The sequence below is a fragment of the Anguilla rostrata genome, chromosome 17, assembly GCF_018555375.3.
Source record: "Anguilla rostrata isolate EN2019 chromosome 17, ASM1855537v3, whole genome shotgun sequence".
NCBI lineage: Eukaryota > Metazoa > Chordata > Actinopteri > Anguilliformes > Anguillidae > Anguilla > Anguilla rostrata.
In genome coordinates, this window is record NC_057949.1 from 11,398,214 (window position 1) to 11,417,104 (window position 18,891).

At 46.4% G+C, this 18,891-nt stretch overlaps 2 protein-coding genes across 2 annotated transcripts in view; one reads left to right on the forward strand and one right to left on the reverse strand.

Moving 5' to 3' along the window:
* LOC135244223 (multidrug resistance-associated protein 1-like) overlaps window positions 1-14,214 on the forward strand; it is a 28,068-nt gene extending 13,854 nt beyond the window's left edge. The window contains exons 6-31 of the mRNA XM_064316532.1: window positions 45-106; window positions 404-535; window positions 688-924; window positions 1,276-1,453; window positions 1,705-1,866; window positions 2,474-2,566; window positions 3,218-3,421; window positions 3,970-4,116; window positions 4,495-4,582; window positions 4,867-4,936; window positions 5,076-5,202; window positions 5,609-5,785; window positions 6,093-6,260; window positions 6,893-7,076; window positions 7,671-7,779; window positions 8,127-8,244; window positions 8,723-8,930; window positions 9,450-9,760; window positions 10,219-10,418; window positions 10,921-11,047; window positions 11,442-11,543; window positions 12,104-12,250; window positions 12,363-12,521; window positions 12,694-12,860; window positions 13,057-13,251; window positions 13,628-14,214. Of these exons, the coding sequence (XP_064172602.1) occupies window positions 45-106; window positions 404-535; window positions 688-924; window positions 1,276-1,453; window positions 1,705-1,866; window positions 2,474-2,566; window positions 3,218-3,421; window positions 3,970-4,116; window positions 4,495-4,582; window positions 4,867-4,936; window positions 5,076-5,202; window positions 5,609-5,785; window positions 6,093-6,260; window positions 6,893-7,076; window positions 7,671-7,779; window positions 8,127-8,244; window positions 8,723-8,930; window positions 9,450-9,760; window positions 10,219-10,418; window positions 10,921-11,047; window positions 11,442-11,543; window positions 12,104-12,250; window positions 12,363-12,521; window positions 12,694-12,860; window positions 13,057-13,251; window positions 13,628-13,736 (3,981 nt within the window). The 3' untranslated portion in view covers window positions 13,737-14,214. The remainder of the gene's footprint in view (window positions 1-44; window positions 107-403; window positions 536-687; window positions 925-1,275; window positions 1,454-1,704; window positions 1,867-2,473; window positions 2,567-3,217; window positions 3,422-3,969; window positions 4,117-4,494; window positions 4,583-4,866; window positions 4,937-5,075; window positions 5,203-5,608; window positions 5,786-6,092; window positions 6,261-6,892; window positions 7,077-7,670; window positions 7,780-8,126; window positions 8,245-8,722; window positions 8,931-9,449; window positions 9,761-10,218; window positions 10,419-10,920; window positions 11,048-11,441; window positions 11,544-12,103; window positions 12,251-12,362; window positions 12,522-12,693; window positions 12,861-13,056; window positions 13,252-13,627) is intronic.
* Window positions 14,215-15,531: 1,317 nt separating this feature from the next.
* abcc1 (ATP binding cassette subfamily C member 1 (ABCC1 blood group)) overlaps window positions 15,532-18,891 on the reverse strand; it is a 29,780-nt gene continuing 26,420 nt past the window's right edge. The window contains exons 29-31 of the mRNA XM_064316533.1: window positions 18,654-18,820; window positions 18,266-18,460; window positions 15,532-17,439 (exon numbers count right to left, since the gene is read on the reverse strand). Coding sequence (XP_064172603.1) covers window positions 17,331-17,439; window positions 18,266-18,460; window positions 18,654-18,820 — 471 coding nt within the window. The 3' untranslated portion in view covers window positions 15,532-17,330. The remainder of the gene's footprint in view (window positions 17,440-18,265; window positions 18,461-18,653; window positions 18,821-18,891) is intronic.

Here is an 18,891-nt window from a genome sequence, read left to right on the forward strand (position 1 = left end):
CCTTTCCTAAACTTATTGTTTTCTTCTGTCCCTCCCTCCTACAGAACCCCTGCCCGGTTAGCAATGCCTCTTTCCTGTCCAAGATCTTCTTCTGGTGGTTTGGTGGGTAAGTCTCTTTATTTCATTCCTATTAATAAGAAATGACATATAAATGTAATATGGAAATGATATGTCAGAATACTGATGCCATTTTACGTGAAAAAAGGTGAAAATAAGTAACTGGCTAACCTTGAAAATTGCAGTACATATAATCTCATGTCAGCATAATGTGACCTATACAATCTATACTACAATATGAATATTACAGTATGAGTATGAGTATCAAAGTAAATACCTTATAGCAGGTGGTATTCAATCTGACGTATGAACGTTGTCTCTCCGCGGGTTGCCGTGACTCCCGAAGGCTAGTTGTTAGGGGATACCGCTCATCCCTGCAGGCTGAGGACCTCTGGAGCCTGAGAGAGGAGGACACGTCCGACCGCATCCTCTCTGACCTGGAGCAGGACTGGAACCTGCAGCGTGCCAAGCTGCAGCAGTGAGACACACGCTATTGTTATTATTATTATTAGTAGCAGCACTAGCAATAGTAATAGTAGCTGTCGCAGTAATAACAGTAAAGGTGGTAGTAGCAGAGACAGCATTCAGGCTCTATTAATGCATTCCCCTGTTCCCCTCTCCCTCCTCCAGATGGGACAGGCCCCCGGGCGGGGCCGCGGGCGGGGCTGCAGGCGGGGCAGCGGGCGTGCCTCTGCGGCCCCGCCTCATGGAGCAGACGCTACTGCTCAGGAAGCTGCAGATGGAGCAGAGCTGCGGGTTCCGCCTGCTGCGCACGCTCGCCCGCCGCTTCGGGCCCTACTTCCTGTCCGGCGTGCTCTGCCTCGTCCTGCACGACGCCTTCATGTTCACCATCCCGCAGGTGCTCAGGTGAGACAGCGACCGACCGGCAGCGCCATACGAGAGAGACAGACAGAGCCAGAGACATGTTTAAATTGATTGATATCACGTGTGTCAGGGGTGTGGGCCTCCCCCCAACTTTGACCCCCTCACTTTAGTGTTGCATTGATAATTCAGTGTTATAAATCATGACTTGTGCTGCTGACTGGCCACCCAAGCCCAGAGTATAGAGGATGTGAATTTATAGCTGTGATTCAGTGTTCCTGTTGCTGACTGTACTTGTTTCTCTGTCTGTGTGTGTTTGTGTGCGTACGTGTGTATGTTTGTGTGCGTGTGCATGTTTGGGTGCGTGTGTGTGTGTGTGTGTGGCACACTCTGCAGCCTGCTGCTGGGGTTCATGCGAGATGAGGACGCCCCCTTGTGGAAGGGTTATTTCTTTGCGGCACTACTCTTCCTGCTGTCCAGCCTGCAGTCTCTGTGTAACCATCAGTACCTGTACACCTGCTTCAGTGTGGGTATGAAGGTGAAGACTGCAGTCATGGGCCTGGTCTACCGCAAGGTATCCACATCTCACCCACTCCTACCCATCAACCCCCCCTTCCCCCCATTGACATTTGCAATGATGTTGGGATTGTAGTTTCTGATATTTTTGATTAGGTTCTGTTGAATGGAGATTGATAAAAATTCTTAACAATATAACTAACAGCCTTGCGTTGGTTTCTGCAAAATACATAACTCGTATTATATCTAATCTAATAATAATCGCTATCAGAATGATCTTAACGCTGATAACCCCGCCCTCTCCTCCAGTCGCTGGTGCTCAGCAGTGCTGCACGCCGGACATGCACCGTCGGGGAGGTGGTGAATCTGGTGTCGGCCGACACGCAGAAGCTGATGGACTTCGTGGTGTACTTCAACGCAGTGTGGGTGGCTCCCATCGAAATCGCCCTCTGCCTCTTCTTCCTGTGGCAGGTACGCCGCGGGCTTTCCGCAAAAAAGAACACCGATGTGAAAATCCACAAACCGTAGAAGGAAAAGGCTATGTACTCATCTCCATGTCAATATCAGACTGCACACATAAAGGGACGGTTCACTTCCTTTTTCAGTTGGTCCAGACGGTTCTCGTGTGGAATGCATTTTACAACCTATTATCTTGCTCTCAATTATTTAAAAATCCATCTTCTTGCTTTAGACTACAAATCCACAGTCCTAATGCCTGCCTAAACCAGCAGGCCGTCAGAAACTCTGCAAGTATTTTAAATATCCTTCATGGCACACAATAACTGTCTGTGCCAGAAACAACATACATTAAAACTGAAATTATATATTTTAAACTCCAAAAAGTGAACTCTCCCTTTAACTGCGGTTACTGGCACAACCTCTCTCTATGTGGTATTTCTGAATGTAGTAAAATGTATTTTTCTGTCTCAAGAAAAATAGTTTCAGTGTAAAACAAAGCAGGCTAAAGGTCTTATTGACGCTCTTCAGGAATCATCGTAAAAAGCGTAGACTTAGGCCAGAGAGGTTAGTAGAATGTCGGCGACTGTAACGCCTCTCACTGTTTCTGCGTGCCTCGTAGCATTTGGGCCCGTCTGCCTTGGCGGGGATTGCTACCGTCATCATCATATTCCCCCTCAACGGCTTCATCGCTAAGAAACGGAGCAAACTCCAGGTACTGCCGCCGATGCTACTGATGTAGCGGCGTGAAAGCGTTCCCTCATAGCGCTAACTCGGTACTTTCAGCACTGCAGTTTCGCCCCGATCGTGTCTCACTGTGGCATTCGATCTTCTAGCGTCTTATTTGGCTCGCGTCTGCGGCTTGTCTGTGTTTTAAAACCTTTGGTTTCAATATGCCGTACTGCCTGCTTTCACTTTTTTCACGTGCTGAATGATTTGTTGTTGCTGTAAACTACAGCTGAGTTCCTATGAGCTAAATTCTCTTTCCTCTGGTATAATTCCCCTGAGGAAGTCTTTAAATACTCAAGCTGTTTTTATTAACATCGCTGGGGTTTATTTTAACTTCTGTTTAAACAGACTGAAGTCAGCTACATTTATGACTGTAAACTGAATAAACTTTACCCTGCTGTGGTTTATTATGATATTATGATTTATCACTTTAAAATGTACTTCTCTAGCTAACCGCCCTGTGATCCTGTTTCTTTATCACTGTCCCAGTGTCTCAGGGTCTCAGCCATGTATTTCAGTATTTCTCACATTTTATAGCTGCATGCCTGCTGAGGTTTCACACCCCTCAGAGGTGCAAAGCAGTCATCTTCCACTCTGGGCTTTGAACCTGTATCCCCTGGTGGCTGTTCCCCTGCAGGAGGTGCAGATGAAGTACACAGACGGGAGGATAAAGCTGATGAACGAGATTCTGGGAGGGATTAAGATCCTGAAGTTCTACGCCTGGGAGAAGGCCTTCAAGGACAGAGTCCTGGAGCAGAGAGAGAAGGAGCTGAAGGCGCTCAAGAGGTCCCAGATCCTCTACTCCATCTCCATCGCCTCTTTCAACTCCTCCTCCTTCCTGGTACGGAACCCTCCGGAAACATCCAGCTTCCCAAGCTGTGGGCTCTACACCTGCGGTATCCAAACGGGCTAGGGACCCACTGGTGGGTTGTGATAGGGGCTGAGGTGGCTCAGGAGGAATGACACATGCTATGTCCCTCCCACAGATGTTCACACTGACTTGACTGTGATTCAATCAGTTTTGGAATATAGATAAGGCAGAGCTACAGTACATTTGGGTCATGGCCTGGAAATGTTTGCAATCTGTTGTATGAAACTTCTTTACCATGACTTTGTAGTTCAACGCTACGTTTGTGTTTAGTGTCCACTTGCGTCACCGTAGTGTTATGGGCATGGCCTGCAGTTTGGGATTACTGCTGTGGGTACACTTATTCTCAATTAGTGAAGGTTAATAAGCTGCACACCACTCTTTTATAGATATGGCATGTCTTGTGTGACACTTATAATGATGACTAAACATAACAACAGTAGGAGTCATTATTATTATTATTATTATTATTATTATTAAAGGAGAGTATGTTTCTGACTGTCTTTGGTTGTTCTGCTCAGATTGCCTTCGCCATGTTTGGAGTCTACGTGCTGATTGACAGTCAGAACGTTCTGGATGCACAGAAGGTCTTTGTATCCATGGCCCTGATCAACATCCTGAAGGCACCACTGAGCCAGCTGCCTTTCGCCATGAGCACTACCATGCAGGTGGGGTCAAGGGTCAGAGGTGAAAGGCCTCCATTTACTGTAGCCTTAAATGTGTGCTTTTAATATATACATCTTTATTACTTCAACACACCTTTAAAAAGCTCCTTGGTATATGAACTGACTTAGCTAGCCCTGTGTGGGTGAATTTTTTCCAACAGCAACACATATTTAGTCATTAAAGTCTTACATGCAGTGCTTATCTACCCATAAACTGTGCTCATTGCCAGAGAGAAATCTGATATTTCACTCCAATCAATTACTTGTGGTTTGTCACTGAAGGAATGAAAGGTTACTGTAATACCTTGTCTTTATTATGACATTGATTATATAGCATTGGTTTTATACCTCATCCAAACATTGTTGTCCCAATTTTTTTAGGCTATTGTCTCACTCAAGCGCCTTGGAAAATTTCTGTGTCAAGACGAGCTCAAAGCAGACAGTGTGGAAAAGGCTCCCTACTCACCTGGTGAGTCTCCTCCACTTCCTGCAGCCAGCCACATGACTGTTCCAGTTTTCTTCTTGAAAGCTGAAAATACTCAATTTGGAGCTCTCTTTTGGAACATTCTGGAACACTGAGGAGCTTTTGGAAAATTTGGCCAACATTGTCACCTATATAAGATATTTTAGAGATACTTGCAAGTGTTCTCAAATCAAATCAAAATTGTTAATCGGGATGTCTGGTGAAACCACTGTCTAGTTCCACTGTGAAAGCATTTTCTCTCTCCTTCCCTCTCTCTCTGTCACTCTCAGAGGGAGATAGTTTGGTGATAGAGAACGGCACATTCAGCTGGTCAAAGGAAGGCCCTCCATGCCTCAGGAGGTGAGTCTCAGCATTATAATTTTATAAACATACAAACCTGCAAAGTAGAACCTCGCTCTCACCTCCTGTGTATTATTATTATTGCTATGTTCATAAGCCCCTGCAGAGTGGTAGCTCACCACTGCCCCCTGTGTTGCAGGGTGAGTGTGCGGGTTCCGCGTGGCTCACTGGTCGCTGTGGTGGGGCATGTGGGCAGTGGGAAGTCCTCTCTTCTTTCCGCCCTGCTCGGGGAGACGGAGAAACGGAGCGGACATGTCACGGTCCGGGTACGAGCACCTCCTCCTCTGCTTGGTATTTGTGAGAGCTGTCAATCAATGTTAATAATAGGACATACCTCCTGCTTGCCTCTTCCCTCTGTGTGGAGCTGTCAGTCAATCTGTATGACATAAAAACACAACATCAGAAAGCACTGGCAGAGCAACACACACATACATAAAAGGGCCTACATACCAAAAATAAAGACAGCCGTTTGAGACATCAGCTTTTGCCAAGAAACACTGTGTACTGTTTCAATGAAAAACTGTTGTGTAAGAGACTAGATGATGTAAAATGAAATAGGTGAAGATGAAAGTACACCACACTGTTTCTGTGGTGTCTCATTGATCTGCGGTTCCTGTGAATGCTTTGTTCTCTGTGTGCTGGTCGGTAACTGATCTGGGATCTGTTGGGCAGGGCTCTGTGGCCTACGTGCCCCAGCAGGCCTGGATCCAGAACGCCAGCCTGCGGGAGAACATCGTGTTCGGGTGCGAGCGGAAGGACAGCTGGTACTGGAAGGTGGTGGAGGCCTGCGCCCTGCTGCCCGACCTGGAGATCCTGCCAGCCGGAGACGCCACTGAGATCGGGGAGAAGGTCAGAGCAGTGCCTGGGGCTGTAGCCACCATGACTGAGCAACATAGTAATGACTGAACCACTCAATAATGACTGAAACTGATGAGAATAATAGATACTGTTTGGTGTTCCAGGTGATTTTTTAAATGTCAGTCATGCTAATTACTGTTTCCCAGTCAGACTGGTATTCTCGCAGATCTGTCTGTTTGTGCCCACCAAAAGGGTGCAGTAGCACTAGAGGGTGAGTGAACCAGAGAGGACAGGGTAATGCAGTGTATGAGTTCTGTGATTGGCTTGTCGATAGTTCACGCTGGTGTTGTTCTTTCAGGGGCTGAACCTGTCCGGCGGGCAGAAGCAGCGGGTGAGCCTGGCGCGGGCGGTGTACTGCGACCGCGCCGTGTACCTGCTGGACGACCCGCTGTCCGCCGTCGACGCCCACGTCGGCCAGCACATCTTCGACAGAGTCATCGGGCCCAAGGGACTCCTAAGGGACAAGGTGACCCCCAAAACACTGTGGATCAGAACAGACTACACACCGCTACCACTGACCAACCTGGACACCACTACCACACACACCATTGCCACTGACCAGCGCAGCTGGTGCATATGTAGCCATATTTCTCACTCCTGCAGTCATCACATGGATTCACTTCTTTCTTAAATTTCCAAATTAATTCCAGGGTCTACTGGAGCTGGAGCAGAGTGTTCCTGTTCCATATTATGATACACTCTAGGCATAGACATGTGCTCTGTAGCATAAACTGCATGTAGTGCGCAGACGTGTGTCCAGTAGTTAATGCAAACTATGTTGTATGCGCAGACATGTGTCCAGTAGGTAATGTAAACTCTGTGTTGTGTGTGCAGACATGTGTCCAGTAGTTAATGTAAACTCTCTGTTGTATGCGCAGACGTGTGTCCAGTCGGTAATGTAAACTCTGTGTTGTATGTGCAGATGTGTGTCCAGTAGGTAATGTAAACTCTGTGTTGTATGCGCAGACGTGTGTCCAGTCTGTAATGTAAACTCTCTGTTGTATGTGCAGACGTGTGTCCAGTAGGTAATGTAAACTCTGTGTTGTATGCGCAGACGTGTGTCCAGTGGGTAATGTAAACTCTCTGTTATATACGCAGACTCGTATCCTGGTGACCCACGGCCTCAGCTTCCTGCCCCAGGCCGATCTGATCCTGGTGATGGTGGACGGGGAGATCACGGAGATGGGCTCGTACGCCGAGCTGCTGGCGCGGCAGGGGGCCTTCGCCGAATTCATACATGCCTTCGCCAGCAGCGACAGTAAAGAGAGCTCAGCGCACAGAGGTAAGACAGAAGAATCACTGTTGTTGCTGACAGAAGCTGAGGTAGAATCACTCTTGTTGCTGACAGAAGCTGATGTAGAATCACTCTTGTTGCTGACAGAAGCTGGTGTAGAATCACTGTTTTTGCTCATAGAAGCTGGTGTAGAATCACTGTTTTTGCTCATAGAAGCTGATGTAGAATCACTCTTGTTGCTGACAGAAGCTGGTGTAGAATCACTGTTTTTGCTCATAGAAGCTGATGTAGAATCACTCTTGTTGCTGACAGAGGCTGATGTAGAATCACTCTTGTTGCTGACAGAGGCTGATGTAGAATCACTCTTGTTGCTGACAGAGGCTGATGTAGAATCACTCTTGTTGCTGACAGAAGCTGATGTAGAATCACTCTTGTTGCTGACAGAAGCTGATGTAGAATCACTCTTGTTGCTCACAGAGGCTGATGTAGAATCACTCTTGTTGCTGACAGAAGCTGGTGTAGAATCACTCTTGTTGCTCACAGAGGCTGATGTAGAATCACTGTTTTTGCTCATAGAAGCTGATGTAGAATCACTCTTGTTGCTGACAGAGGCTGATGTAGAATCACTCTTGTTGCTCACAGAGGCTGATGTCCAGGCTCACTCTGCAGGATCCAGAAAATCGGCCTCGCGACTCAGTGTGACAGACTTCATGCCCTTCTCCAGAGACCTCTCCCACGAGCAGCTCATTAGGTACTGAATCCCAGTAAGAACAGCTACATCTGGAAAATAGTACAAACTTCATATATTTTAAAATTTATAAATAATATCTACTGTAATATATATAAAGTGCCTATGTTTTTTTCAGATTTTCACAATGTGTAATTTCACAATGTAATATACACAAACAAGTACATGTAGGGAAAGTGGCCACATGTAGATTTTCTTAAGCAGGTATGCAAATTCGAAATATGTTTAGAATCTGTTTGAACATGCTGTGAATTTCTGTTGTTGTTGAGGGGCTGTGGGGCGTAATACTTCATGTCTCTTTAGCTTTTTTAAAAGCCTGTGATTGACACGCACGTGCTGGTGTTTTTCAGCGGTGACACGAGCAGCACCAGCCTGCAGAACACGGACTCCGTACCCGAGCCGCACCAGGAGCTGGACCCGGGCGAGACCGGCCGACTGACCGAAGCAGACCACGCCCACACGGGCCGGGTGGGTACACAAACGCTTAAACGCTCAGAGATAAATAAATATAAAACTCTGTCCTAGCAAAGTGAAGTAGCACTGTGAGGTAGAAGGTGCCATCCTTTGGGTGATCATTTAAGCAAGGACCCGATTCGCTGTTGTCATTAAAGATTCCCTCGCAATTTTTGTAAGAAGAGGGATGCTAACTCTGGTGTCCCGGTCAAATTCATCCCCCACATCTGACTGGCTACACAGTCATTTGCATTCTTTACTCATTTCATCCCCTAGTTCACACATTTTAAAGAGTTCTCAGTTCAACCTCTTGGTTACATAAACTGAGTTCAGTGCCTGATTAAATGAAATTAAAAAAAAAAAAAAACTATTAGAACTATTCTCAATTAATAACCCATTTTAATTTCAGCTATGGCTGGCAGTGTGGTGCAGTGGTTAATGAACCTGACCTGTAACGTCTCTGATTTCTGTGGCTCATCTCCGCCCCCTGCAGGTGAAGCTGGAGATGTACCGCGAATATTTCCGCACGGTGGGCCTTGCGCTCATCCTGCCCATCGTCTTCCTGTACGCATTCCAGCAGGCCGCCTCCCTCTCCTACAACTACTGGCTCAGCCTGTGGGCCGACGCCCCCGTGCTCAACGGCACCCAGACCCACGCCGGCGTCAGGCTGGGCGTGTTCGGTGCTCTCGGCTTCGCGCAGGGTAGGTACGGTTACCAGAGACCAGTCCGCTGGCTGATATCAGATAGCAACAGTTTGGTTAGCGGCGATTGTTTATCAGAAATAATTTAGCAGTGACTGGTCGACCGCAGCCTGTCTGCGCCGATCGGTTAGAAGACATTGGTTAGCACCAATTAGTGAGCAGAGATCAGTTAGCAGAGACTGGTTATCAGCAATTAAAGGCAATTGGTTAGCAAAGATTAATTAGTCGGTGAGACTTCCTGATCGTACAGCAGCCACTGCCTCATACAAACCAATGACCTTACATTTTACAATAGAAACAATCAGTTATCGCTGGTAAACAGTTTTGTTTTCTAAACATTTTACATTTTAAACATTTCTAAACAGCAGCCAGCTATTGTTAACAGTGTTATTGTTATTTATTCTTTTGTAAAGAGTAGCGTCTATTTTTGTGTAGCATGAAATACACGATTGTTTTCGCGTTTCAGGGTTTTTTTTTCCTGGCGTTTATCGATAATGGGTGACTGGCACTGCATTTCAGGAGTGGCCATTTTTGGCACCACGGTGGCCATCTCGGTGGGCGGGATCATGGCGTCCCGCCACCTGCACCTGGACCTGCTGAACAACGTCCTGCGGTCGCCCATGGCGTTCTTCGAGCGCTGCCCCAGCGGCAACCTGCTCAACCGCTTCGCCAAGGAGGTGGACGCCATCGACTGCATGATCCCCGACGGCCTGAAGATGATGCTCAACTACCTGTTCAAGCTGCTGGAGGTGTGCGTCATCGTGCTGATGGCCACGCCCTTCGCCACCGCCGTCATCCTGCCCCTCGCCATATTCTATGCGTTTGTCCAGGTATGTGCAACGCTTTTAGCCTAGGTACTTCAGTCCAGTTATGCAGTAGACTGTATCCTCCTAAGACCCGGCAATTAATTTTAATTAATTAATAAACCTGAGTCCCTGGCCTTAATTCCAAGAACCATATGTTCTACTGTACTAAAAATGACACCATAAGGGTCTTATATTTTCACTGCCGCAGATTTTTGTCATCCAACATGCATGTGTTATGTCAAAAAAATCTAAATGTTCTACCAGGTTTCAGGAGGATATTAAAGGCAAACTCTGCTGTGAAATGCAGGCCAGTCAGTGCTTTGGTGATTCGTTTGGGTTTCCCTTGTCAGTCAACTTGAATGGGTGGAGCCCGATCCACTGTCCTGAGGCCTTCACAGGCTCCTCCCCCTCTGTCTTAGTGGCGCGCCAGTTTGTTACCGCGGTACCTGCCACTGACGTGCGCCGCTCTCTTCCTGTTGCAGAACTTCTACGTGACCACTTCCTGTCAGCTCCGCAGGCTGGAGTCGGTGAGCCGCTCGCCCATCTACACGCACTTCAACGAGACGGTGCAGGGCGCCGGCGTCATCCGGGCCTACGGCGAGCAGCCGCGCTTCACCCGCGAGGCCGACCGCAGGGTCGACCTCAACCAGACCGCCTACTTCCCCAGATTCGTGGCCACCAGGTCAGGCAATGGGGAAAAAAACAATGCCAGCGTTTCATCTGGATTTTTATTTCAAGATTTTACTTATAACGAATAAGATTTTTACTTAAGTTTTACTTATATGGCTGCTATCCTGTCATTTCATGTCTTGAAAGCCAAAAAAACTATGGTTTTCGAAAAATATAGTGGGAGAAAACACCTCAAGCAATGCATCCTAAAATTATATGAAAATCATGGTTTGAGATAAATGGGAGTCATTAAGTTCATTTTAAAGAGAAAACAATGCTGGAATTAAAAAAAATAAAAAATACGAACACATAGTTCAATAGAGTCGCCTTGTTGCTGAGCTTATAAGGCATGTAAACCTCTTTATTGTTAAAATGTATGGGGAGTACTGAAGTTTGCCCGGTGCTGTGCAGATGCAGGTGTTGCGCGCATGCGCTGGTGCTAACCGTGTGCGCCGCATGTATGCAGGTGTTGCGCGCATGCGCTGGTGCTAACCGTGTGCGCCGCACGTACGCAGGTGGCTGGCGGTGAACCTGGAGCTCCTGGGTAACGTCCTTGTCCTGGCGGCCTCCGTGCTCTCTGTGATGGGCAAGGCCAGTCTCAGCCCAGGCCTGGTGGGATTGGCTGTGTCTCACTCCCTGCAGGTGAACCCCCCCTCTCAGACACTGATCCCCTCTAAGCCACTGATCCCTTTTCAAAGATGTCACGCTGCAGTGTTTATATATCTTACTCATTTCTCAAAGTTGTTTCCGTGTGATACTGTCGTGAAAACAATTTCAAGTTGTGTCAGAGCTAGTAGACTGGCTGCTAGCCAGTAAAATAAACAGTTAGCTGCTAATTGGTGATTCTTATTTATTATCATGATCCATTTTGTCTTCTACTTGTAGCTAATCTGCTAGCACTGCCACCACATTAAATCATTTCTACTGCAGTAAATATTATTATTTTTTAACTAGCATAATTATAAACCTAAAGTGATAATATTTAGTTCATATTGTATTCATATACTAACAATATTATCTGTGTGTGGTATTCCAGGTGACTGCGATCCTTAGTTGGATTGTGCGCTCCTGGACTGATGTGGAGAACAACATCGTCTCAGTGGAGAGGGTGAAAGAGTACGCCGACACCCCAAAAGAGGCGAGCGTCTGCCCCCCTAAAACTCACATACCAGCTGCCTGCACATATAAGGGTTAAAGGCGTATCTGTGGGAGCTTATCAAACAGAGGCCCAGGGGAAGCTTATTGGATGAAAGCTCAGTTGGACGTAATGAGCACCAGTTAACCTGCCCTGATCGGGCCACACACTGGACTTGTACTTGTTGCAGTCAACCACAAATATTCCCAAAGTTAAAATTTTTCAGCATTTCTCATTCAAATCACATCCTTTAAGAATGGCAGCCACACAAATTGGAAAACATATTAGAACTTGCTGATAATGATGTATATAATGATTGTCTTTTTATGCACATTTTATTTCACACTATTTGAATTCATAATCGATGTATTTAATTTTAATAAAATAATTTTTCTGAGGCCTCGTGCGTAGTTAATATTAGTCAGTGATTGACAGTACTCAATGTAGCACACACCCATTATGGTATTCATGAAGCCTCATGCTCCCGTTTGAAGATTGCATTGTTACGTTTACATACACACATACACACTGTTGTTCTGACCTGTTGTTGTGGGGTCTTGCAGGCAGAGTGGACCATAGAGAGCAGTAACCTCCCAGAATCCTGGCCTCAGACTGGCACCATAGAGTTCCAGGATTATGGCCTGCAGTACCGCAAGGGTCTGGACTGGGCTCTGAAGGGAATTTCTCTGCACATCCACGAGAGAGAGAAGGTCATTACATGATTTAAAAAAAATACAGAGAGCTCCATTATGTTTGGGACAAAGGCTTCTTTTGTGATTTGACTCTGTACTGTCTTCACATGTTTCACCTGCTCTTTTCCAGGTTGGGATTGTGGGCCGGACCGGAGCGGGAAAATCTTCTCTGGCCCTCGGAATTTTCCGGATCTTGGAGGCTGCCAAGGGAGACATTTTCATTGACGGAGTCAACATTGCCAAAATAGGGCTCCATGACCTGAGGTCCCGCATCACCATCATTCCACAGGTATCACAGGTGTCTGCATGCAAGTCCACAGGTGTCATATATATAACGTTAAGAGTACATGTAAACGTGTAGCATGTGGAGGCTGTATGTGAGAATATGTGTGTGTACATTATACCGTGTATTTTGTGTAAACAGGAAAAAGGGGCGTCTACTGACTCTCTCTCTCTCCCAGGATCCAGTTTTGTTCTCTGGCTCTCTGAGGATGAACCTTGACCCCTTTGATGCGTACTCCGACCAGGAAGTGTGGAACGCTCTGGAACTGGCCCATCTGAACAGCTTTGTGTCTAGCCTGCCCAACAAACTGAACCATGAGTGTGCAGAGGGGGGAGAGAACCTCAGGTACTCCTCACCTGCTATACCTACAACCCCATGGAACACAACCTCTCGCTTATAATAAATATAATATTTATATAATATGGCCAATGTGTTTTGATATGAAAAACTCCAGAATGTAAGGATTCATTATTCAGAAATGTATTCAGATTTAACATTTCTCTCTCTCTCTCTCCCTCCCCCTGTTTCCCCCTCTCTCCAGTCTGGGTCAGCGCCAGCTGGTGTGTCTGGCTCGTGCACTGCTGAGGAAGACCAAGGTTCTGGTTCTGGATGAAGCCACGGCCGCCGTGGACCTGGAGACGGATAACCTGATCCAGTCCACCATCCGCAGCCAGTTTGAGGACTGCACTGTGCTGACCATCGCTCACCGACTCAACACCATCATGGACTACACGCGGTGAGCCTCGTGATCACGCTAATGCTCATACACCCGCTCTGCCTCATATCAACATTAAAGGACCCACTGTAGCTCATATTCATATTAATGCTATACCCTCTCTGCCTCATATTCATAATTACATTTAAACCTGCAACACCTTGTTGTAATATTTTCATACTCTCTACCTCAAAAAAACATGTATTTTGCCTTTCAAGCCACTATCTATGGAAAGGTCATTCATAAATCCAATGTGCCTTATATTCCTTAAATATATGGGTATGCCTGATTCATATTAACATTAACATATCTGCTGTACCTCATATTCCTATATGTTATACAACTATACGCAGTAGGCAGCGTGTGCATATATTAACGTGCGCGTGTGGATCCACAGGGTCATCGTCATGGAGAGGGGTCACGTCGTGGAGTCAGGCTCTCCCTCACTGCTCATCGCCCAGCGCGGCCGCTTCTACCACCTGTGCCGGGAGGCGGGGCTGGCCTGAGGGCGTGGCCTGGAGCAGGAAGCAGGTCCGAAGCCGACGATGTAACGAAGGCTGTGACGTCATCCAGGCTCAGGAGGGGTCTGTCAAAGGAAGGTGCCGCGCTTTGAGTCGCTGTCCAATCAGACCGCGGCACAGACACCAGCAGAGAAGCCGGGAGAGGCCATCGGAAGCAAAGGGACTGGATGAGGTCACCGCATTGCCTCGCCTTAAACTCGCTCACCCCGCCCACGGCGTGACCTCAGGGGACCTGCGGGGCGGGGTGGCCCGGCCGGGACCGGCGAGGGCGAGGCTCCAGGAATGCGACCGGCGTGTTTACCCCGGCGGTTTTGGGAGGCACGCTTGGAACGGCGTCCCCAGCCGTTACTGTTTACACTGGCGTGGGTGGCATACGAGCGGGTGACACATGATACACACTTCACACAAAACACCAGGAAAGACCGAGGGAATAAAACCTTTACAATACCCCACCCCCCCCCCACTCAAAAAAATATCCACCAGTCTGAAAATATGATTTTCATTCCTCCCTCCTCGATGTCAACTTGGTCTTTTTCTTTTGTTTTAATTTTTTTTTAAATATATATACAATAAACATATTTGATGTGCAATGTTCACCTCAGGTGTTTTGTATCTGCGTGGCCTGTGAGCTCAGTGCCCGCACCTAGGCCTGTTTTTAACAGGAAGAGGCAGGGCGTGAGGGGCGTGGCAAAAGAACCCAACCAATCGGCTGCCTCATCTGCAGCAGCTCACAAAAGTAGGCTGACGGCTACAAGTGTTCCTGTGACGTCTTAAACAATACAAAAAGATGTTTTATATATACCAGTGTGCTTTAATGAAAAAAAAAAACAGTTACCTGGCCATATGGCAACCTTACAGATGTGTTGAGAATGGAAAGCTCAGTCACGGTCTCTAAAACCAAAATCACTGTAATGGAGCCCTTACATTCAGGCCAGCAAAACGTGGAACGTGTACGTTTCACTAACATCCAAAGCAGAGCACAGTAATTGTGTTAACGCAGGATTCTCTGTTCTTTATGTGTTCTAGAAATGCAGATATTATCTGAATATTACAATGGACAATGACCCAGAAACCACAACAAAATAATTTTATTTATTTTATTTAACCTTTATTTACCCAGGGTAGGTTCGCTGAGCAGGAACGCCCTGCTTCACACTCATACACATTCACACCTGGGAGCTGCCCATTACAACCACAATCCTCTATTGTTGGCCACTGAGCAGCTCCACTAATAACTCCTGTTCATTTGAGTCAATCGGCTTTTCAGTGTCTGACATTGTTCTGATTGTATGATGATTGTACTGACCATAAAATTCACACAGCCATTAGTAGCATACGCAGATTCAATGAGAAAGCACTTGATTTGAAGAAAAAGTCAAAAAACGAGGTGTGATGCTCTAGCTAGCTTGCTCAACACGAGTAAATTGAAACAGAAATTGCTCCTGGGTTTAAAAAAAATATCATTAGCCTGTGTGGAAAAAATCATGGGAAAGCAAACATATTATTTATTGCTTATTTCATCTCGCTAATCTCACCATTTCATCCTGCTTCTGTTACAAGTGTAATAATTAAATTATGAACAACATATGTTTATTGTGTTTATTATTGGGAGATGGCATATTATGCCAAACTAAAAATAATTTTTATAAGAACGCAAATGAATGGTTTCAAAATGCAGAGTTTGAAATATCCCGCTATGTTTTAAAGATGCAGCATTCCATGGACTAGCGCGACCACTGATAGCTGAAAACAATGAATAAATTCAGGCCATGCAATGAAGTGAGATCAAAAAAAGCCTTTTTATTTGTTTATCCATTGCACTCATCCGGTATCCTCGTTCACAAAGCACACTCTCCTGTCAAAACTCTCTCCATTCCAGACACACCTGGAGGGAGGCATTTATCCCGCAGACACTAAAGATGCGTCTATTGGATTTGTTCAAAATCAGGAGGTAAAGCACTACATAAAAATAACCATCAAACTTAAGATTCAACATCTTTCAAATCTATCGAGGATACCATATAAAAAGTTTGGTTACAGTGGCCCCTATGGGAGTTTGGTAATAAAGGCTGGTGTCACTGTTTGTACATGTATGAACCATATGATGTGTCTGAGCCAATCACAGGCAAGTATGTACTGGGAACACATAGCTTGACACTTGAAGCCACACTTACTGTTTTGGAGCCGAGTCAAAGTAACAAAATAATTTATTACGCCCTCTACACATCAAACTGTAACATTTTCTGGTATGAAATAAACACTCAAAAATATAAACTAATAAATGTACGCATAAGAAATACAATATGCCTATTTACAATAGTATAAATATGTAAAAGCACAATTATCGTTTTTCTTTATTTGACCATTAAATGTTGAGTAACAGGTCAGAGCAAACAAACATCTTTCTGCTGTCAAAGAAGAGATTTAAGAAGACAGAAAAAAGAAAGACTGCACTCTAAGCCGACTTCAGATTGTGCTGGACAGAGGGATAGACACGGTCACGGACAGGTAACTCCTGTGAGATTGATCCTAAATGGATCCCCCTCTCTTAGCCGAAGTGGTTTAGTCCAGCAGCTCAGAAAGGACAATGGAGAAACTGCCAGCTCGCAGCAAAAATTTAGGGCGTTACCTAAATTCACCTCTCCAACAAAATGTATTGTTTCTAGGACAGCAGTGAACTACAAATTGACCTAGACTGTAATGAGTCATTTCTTTGAGTCCACAGACACAGAGATAATAAACGCATAAAGCAAAAGATAGTCCGCTGTCAGTCAAACAGAAAGCACATTCACACAATAAAACAGGAAGTCGATGGGGCTTTCCTACAATGCAGTGCAGGAAACCTACTTCCTCTACCATGGAAACATCCAGGTGCTTTTCTTAAATCTTGCAAAACAACCCCCACGAACCTGAGAAAATTATTCAAATCACGCTACAGAAGGGAGAAAAGCTTTGATGCGTGAGGAGAGACGGCTGTGTGGAGTTCACGCGTGACTGGCCGCGACCTTGACCTCAACCCCAAGGTCACGGCGCTTCATCAGCGAGGAAGCTCTGGCCTCAGACAGCCTAGTCTGTCCTTTACGACCCTCTTGGGAGCCGCCCGCCTGTCTGTCCGTCCGTCTGTCCGTCTGAAAGAACAGATGATTGCATAGAACCCGCACCGTGTCGCGCAGCTCGGAGGTCGAAGGTCACGCTGTAATGGGCGGGGCAAACCTCCGGAAGAGGCAGGAGAGTCTGGAGTTGCGAAAGTCAAGAGGGCAAAACTCTCTCTAATATGACAGGGCGACGCCCCTCACGATAGCAGCATTGGTGATAAATAAACTTTCAATGTGTCGGACGAGAGAAAACACTCGAAACGAAAAACGAACAGAAAAGACAAAGAAAACGCATCAGAAATAAAAACTGAGGAGTGAAAGGGTGGAGGGGAGCGAGTGACTGAGGTCAGGGCTGAGGGGACCTCCCCCATCCAGCGCTAGCCTGCTGGCAGTGCCTGGAACCCAAAATAAACAGCCAGCTCAAAATGAACCAAACGCAAAAGGAAAAGGGCTCTTTGGCTCCTCGTGAGCTCCGCGCTCCCGGTCAGACCAGGCCCGAGTCTTTGGCCATTCGGTAGAAGATTCCTTTTTTGGCGATGAGGCTGGCCGGTGAGTCGAATTCGGCCATCTTGCCTTTATCCAGCACCAACACCCTGCAGGGGGCGCCAGAGAGTCAGTGACGAGACATGGCAGGTAGAGCACACAATGCTAACATGAATATAGACATGAATGTGAGATTTCCCAAGCGCATTCACAGAATTAACACGCATGCATCATTTATTCGCACGAGTCAAAGCAAGCCTTGATTGCGCAGCCAATCGGATATCTGCGGGGTGATGATTACATTAAATATCGAGGCGGTTCGTGGCAATTTGACCAGGATACTGAGGATAGTGCCGTAGGATTGCTAATGGCCGCAGAGAGACAGAGACCTCGGTTTAACGTCTCATCCAAAGGACGGCACTTAGGATGGCACGGTGTCCCCCGTCAGGGTGCAGGCCCGCTGGACTTATATATTTTTTCCAGAGAAAAGAGCGGCCCCCTACTGACCCAAAAACACCTCTTCAGCTGCAACATGGATACGAACACGGTTATGGGAGGAGTAATGTACACGGGTATCATGAATACGAGCCATAGCAGGTTCAGAAATACAAACATGAATATGAGGTATAGCATTAATATGAATATGATGAACATTGGGTCCTTTAATGTTAATATTACATTACAGGCCTTTAGCAGACGCTCTTATCCAGAGCGACTTACACAACTTTTTGCATAGCATTTACATTGCATCCATTTATATACAGTTGGATATATACTGAAGTAATGCAGGTTAAGTACCTTGCTCAAGGGTACAACAGCCTTGTCCTACCTGGGAATGGAACCTGTGATCTTTAGGATATAAGACCAGTTCCTTACACATTATACTACACTGAGGCAGAGCGGGTGTATGAGCATTAGCGTGATCACGAGGCTCACCGCGTGTAGTCCATGATGGTGTTGAGTCGGTGAGCGATGGTCAGCACGGTGCAGTCCTCAAACTGGCTGCGGATGGTGGACTGGATCAGGTTATCCGTCTCCAGGTCCACGGCGGCCGTGGCTTCATCCAGAACCAGAACCTTGGTCTTCCTCAGCAGTGCACGAGCCAGACACACCAGCTGGCGCTGACCCAGACTAGAGAGAGGGGGAAAGAGGGGGAGGGAGAGAGAGAGAGAAATGTTAAATCTGAATACATTTCTGAATAATGAATCCTTACATTCTGGAGTTTTTATATCAAAACACATTGGCCATATTATATAAATATTATATTTATTATAAGCGAGAGGTTGTGTTCCATGGGGTTGTAGGTATAGCAGGTGAGGAGTACCTGAGGTTCTCTCCCCCCTCTGCACACTCATGGTTCAGTTTGTTGGGCAGACTGGACACAAAGCTGTTCAGATGGGCCAGTTCCAGAGCTTTCCACACTTCCTCGTCGGAGTACGCATCAAAGGGGTCAAGGTTCATCCTCAGAGAGCCAGAGAACAAAACTGGATCCTGGGAGAGAGAGAGAGAGTCAGGACACGCCCCCTTTCTATTCAATAAACACTCAGGCATGCACAGTCCAC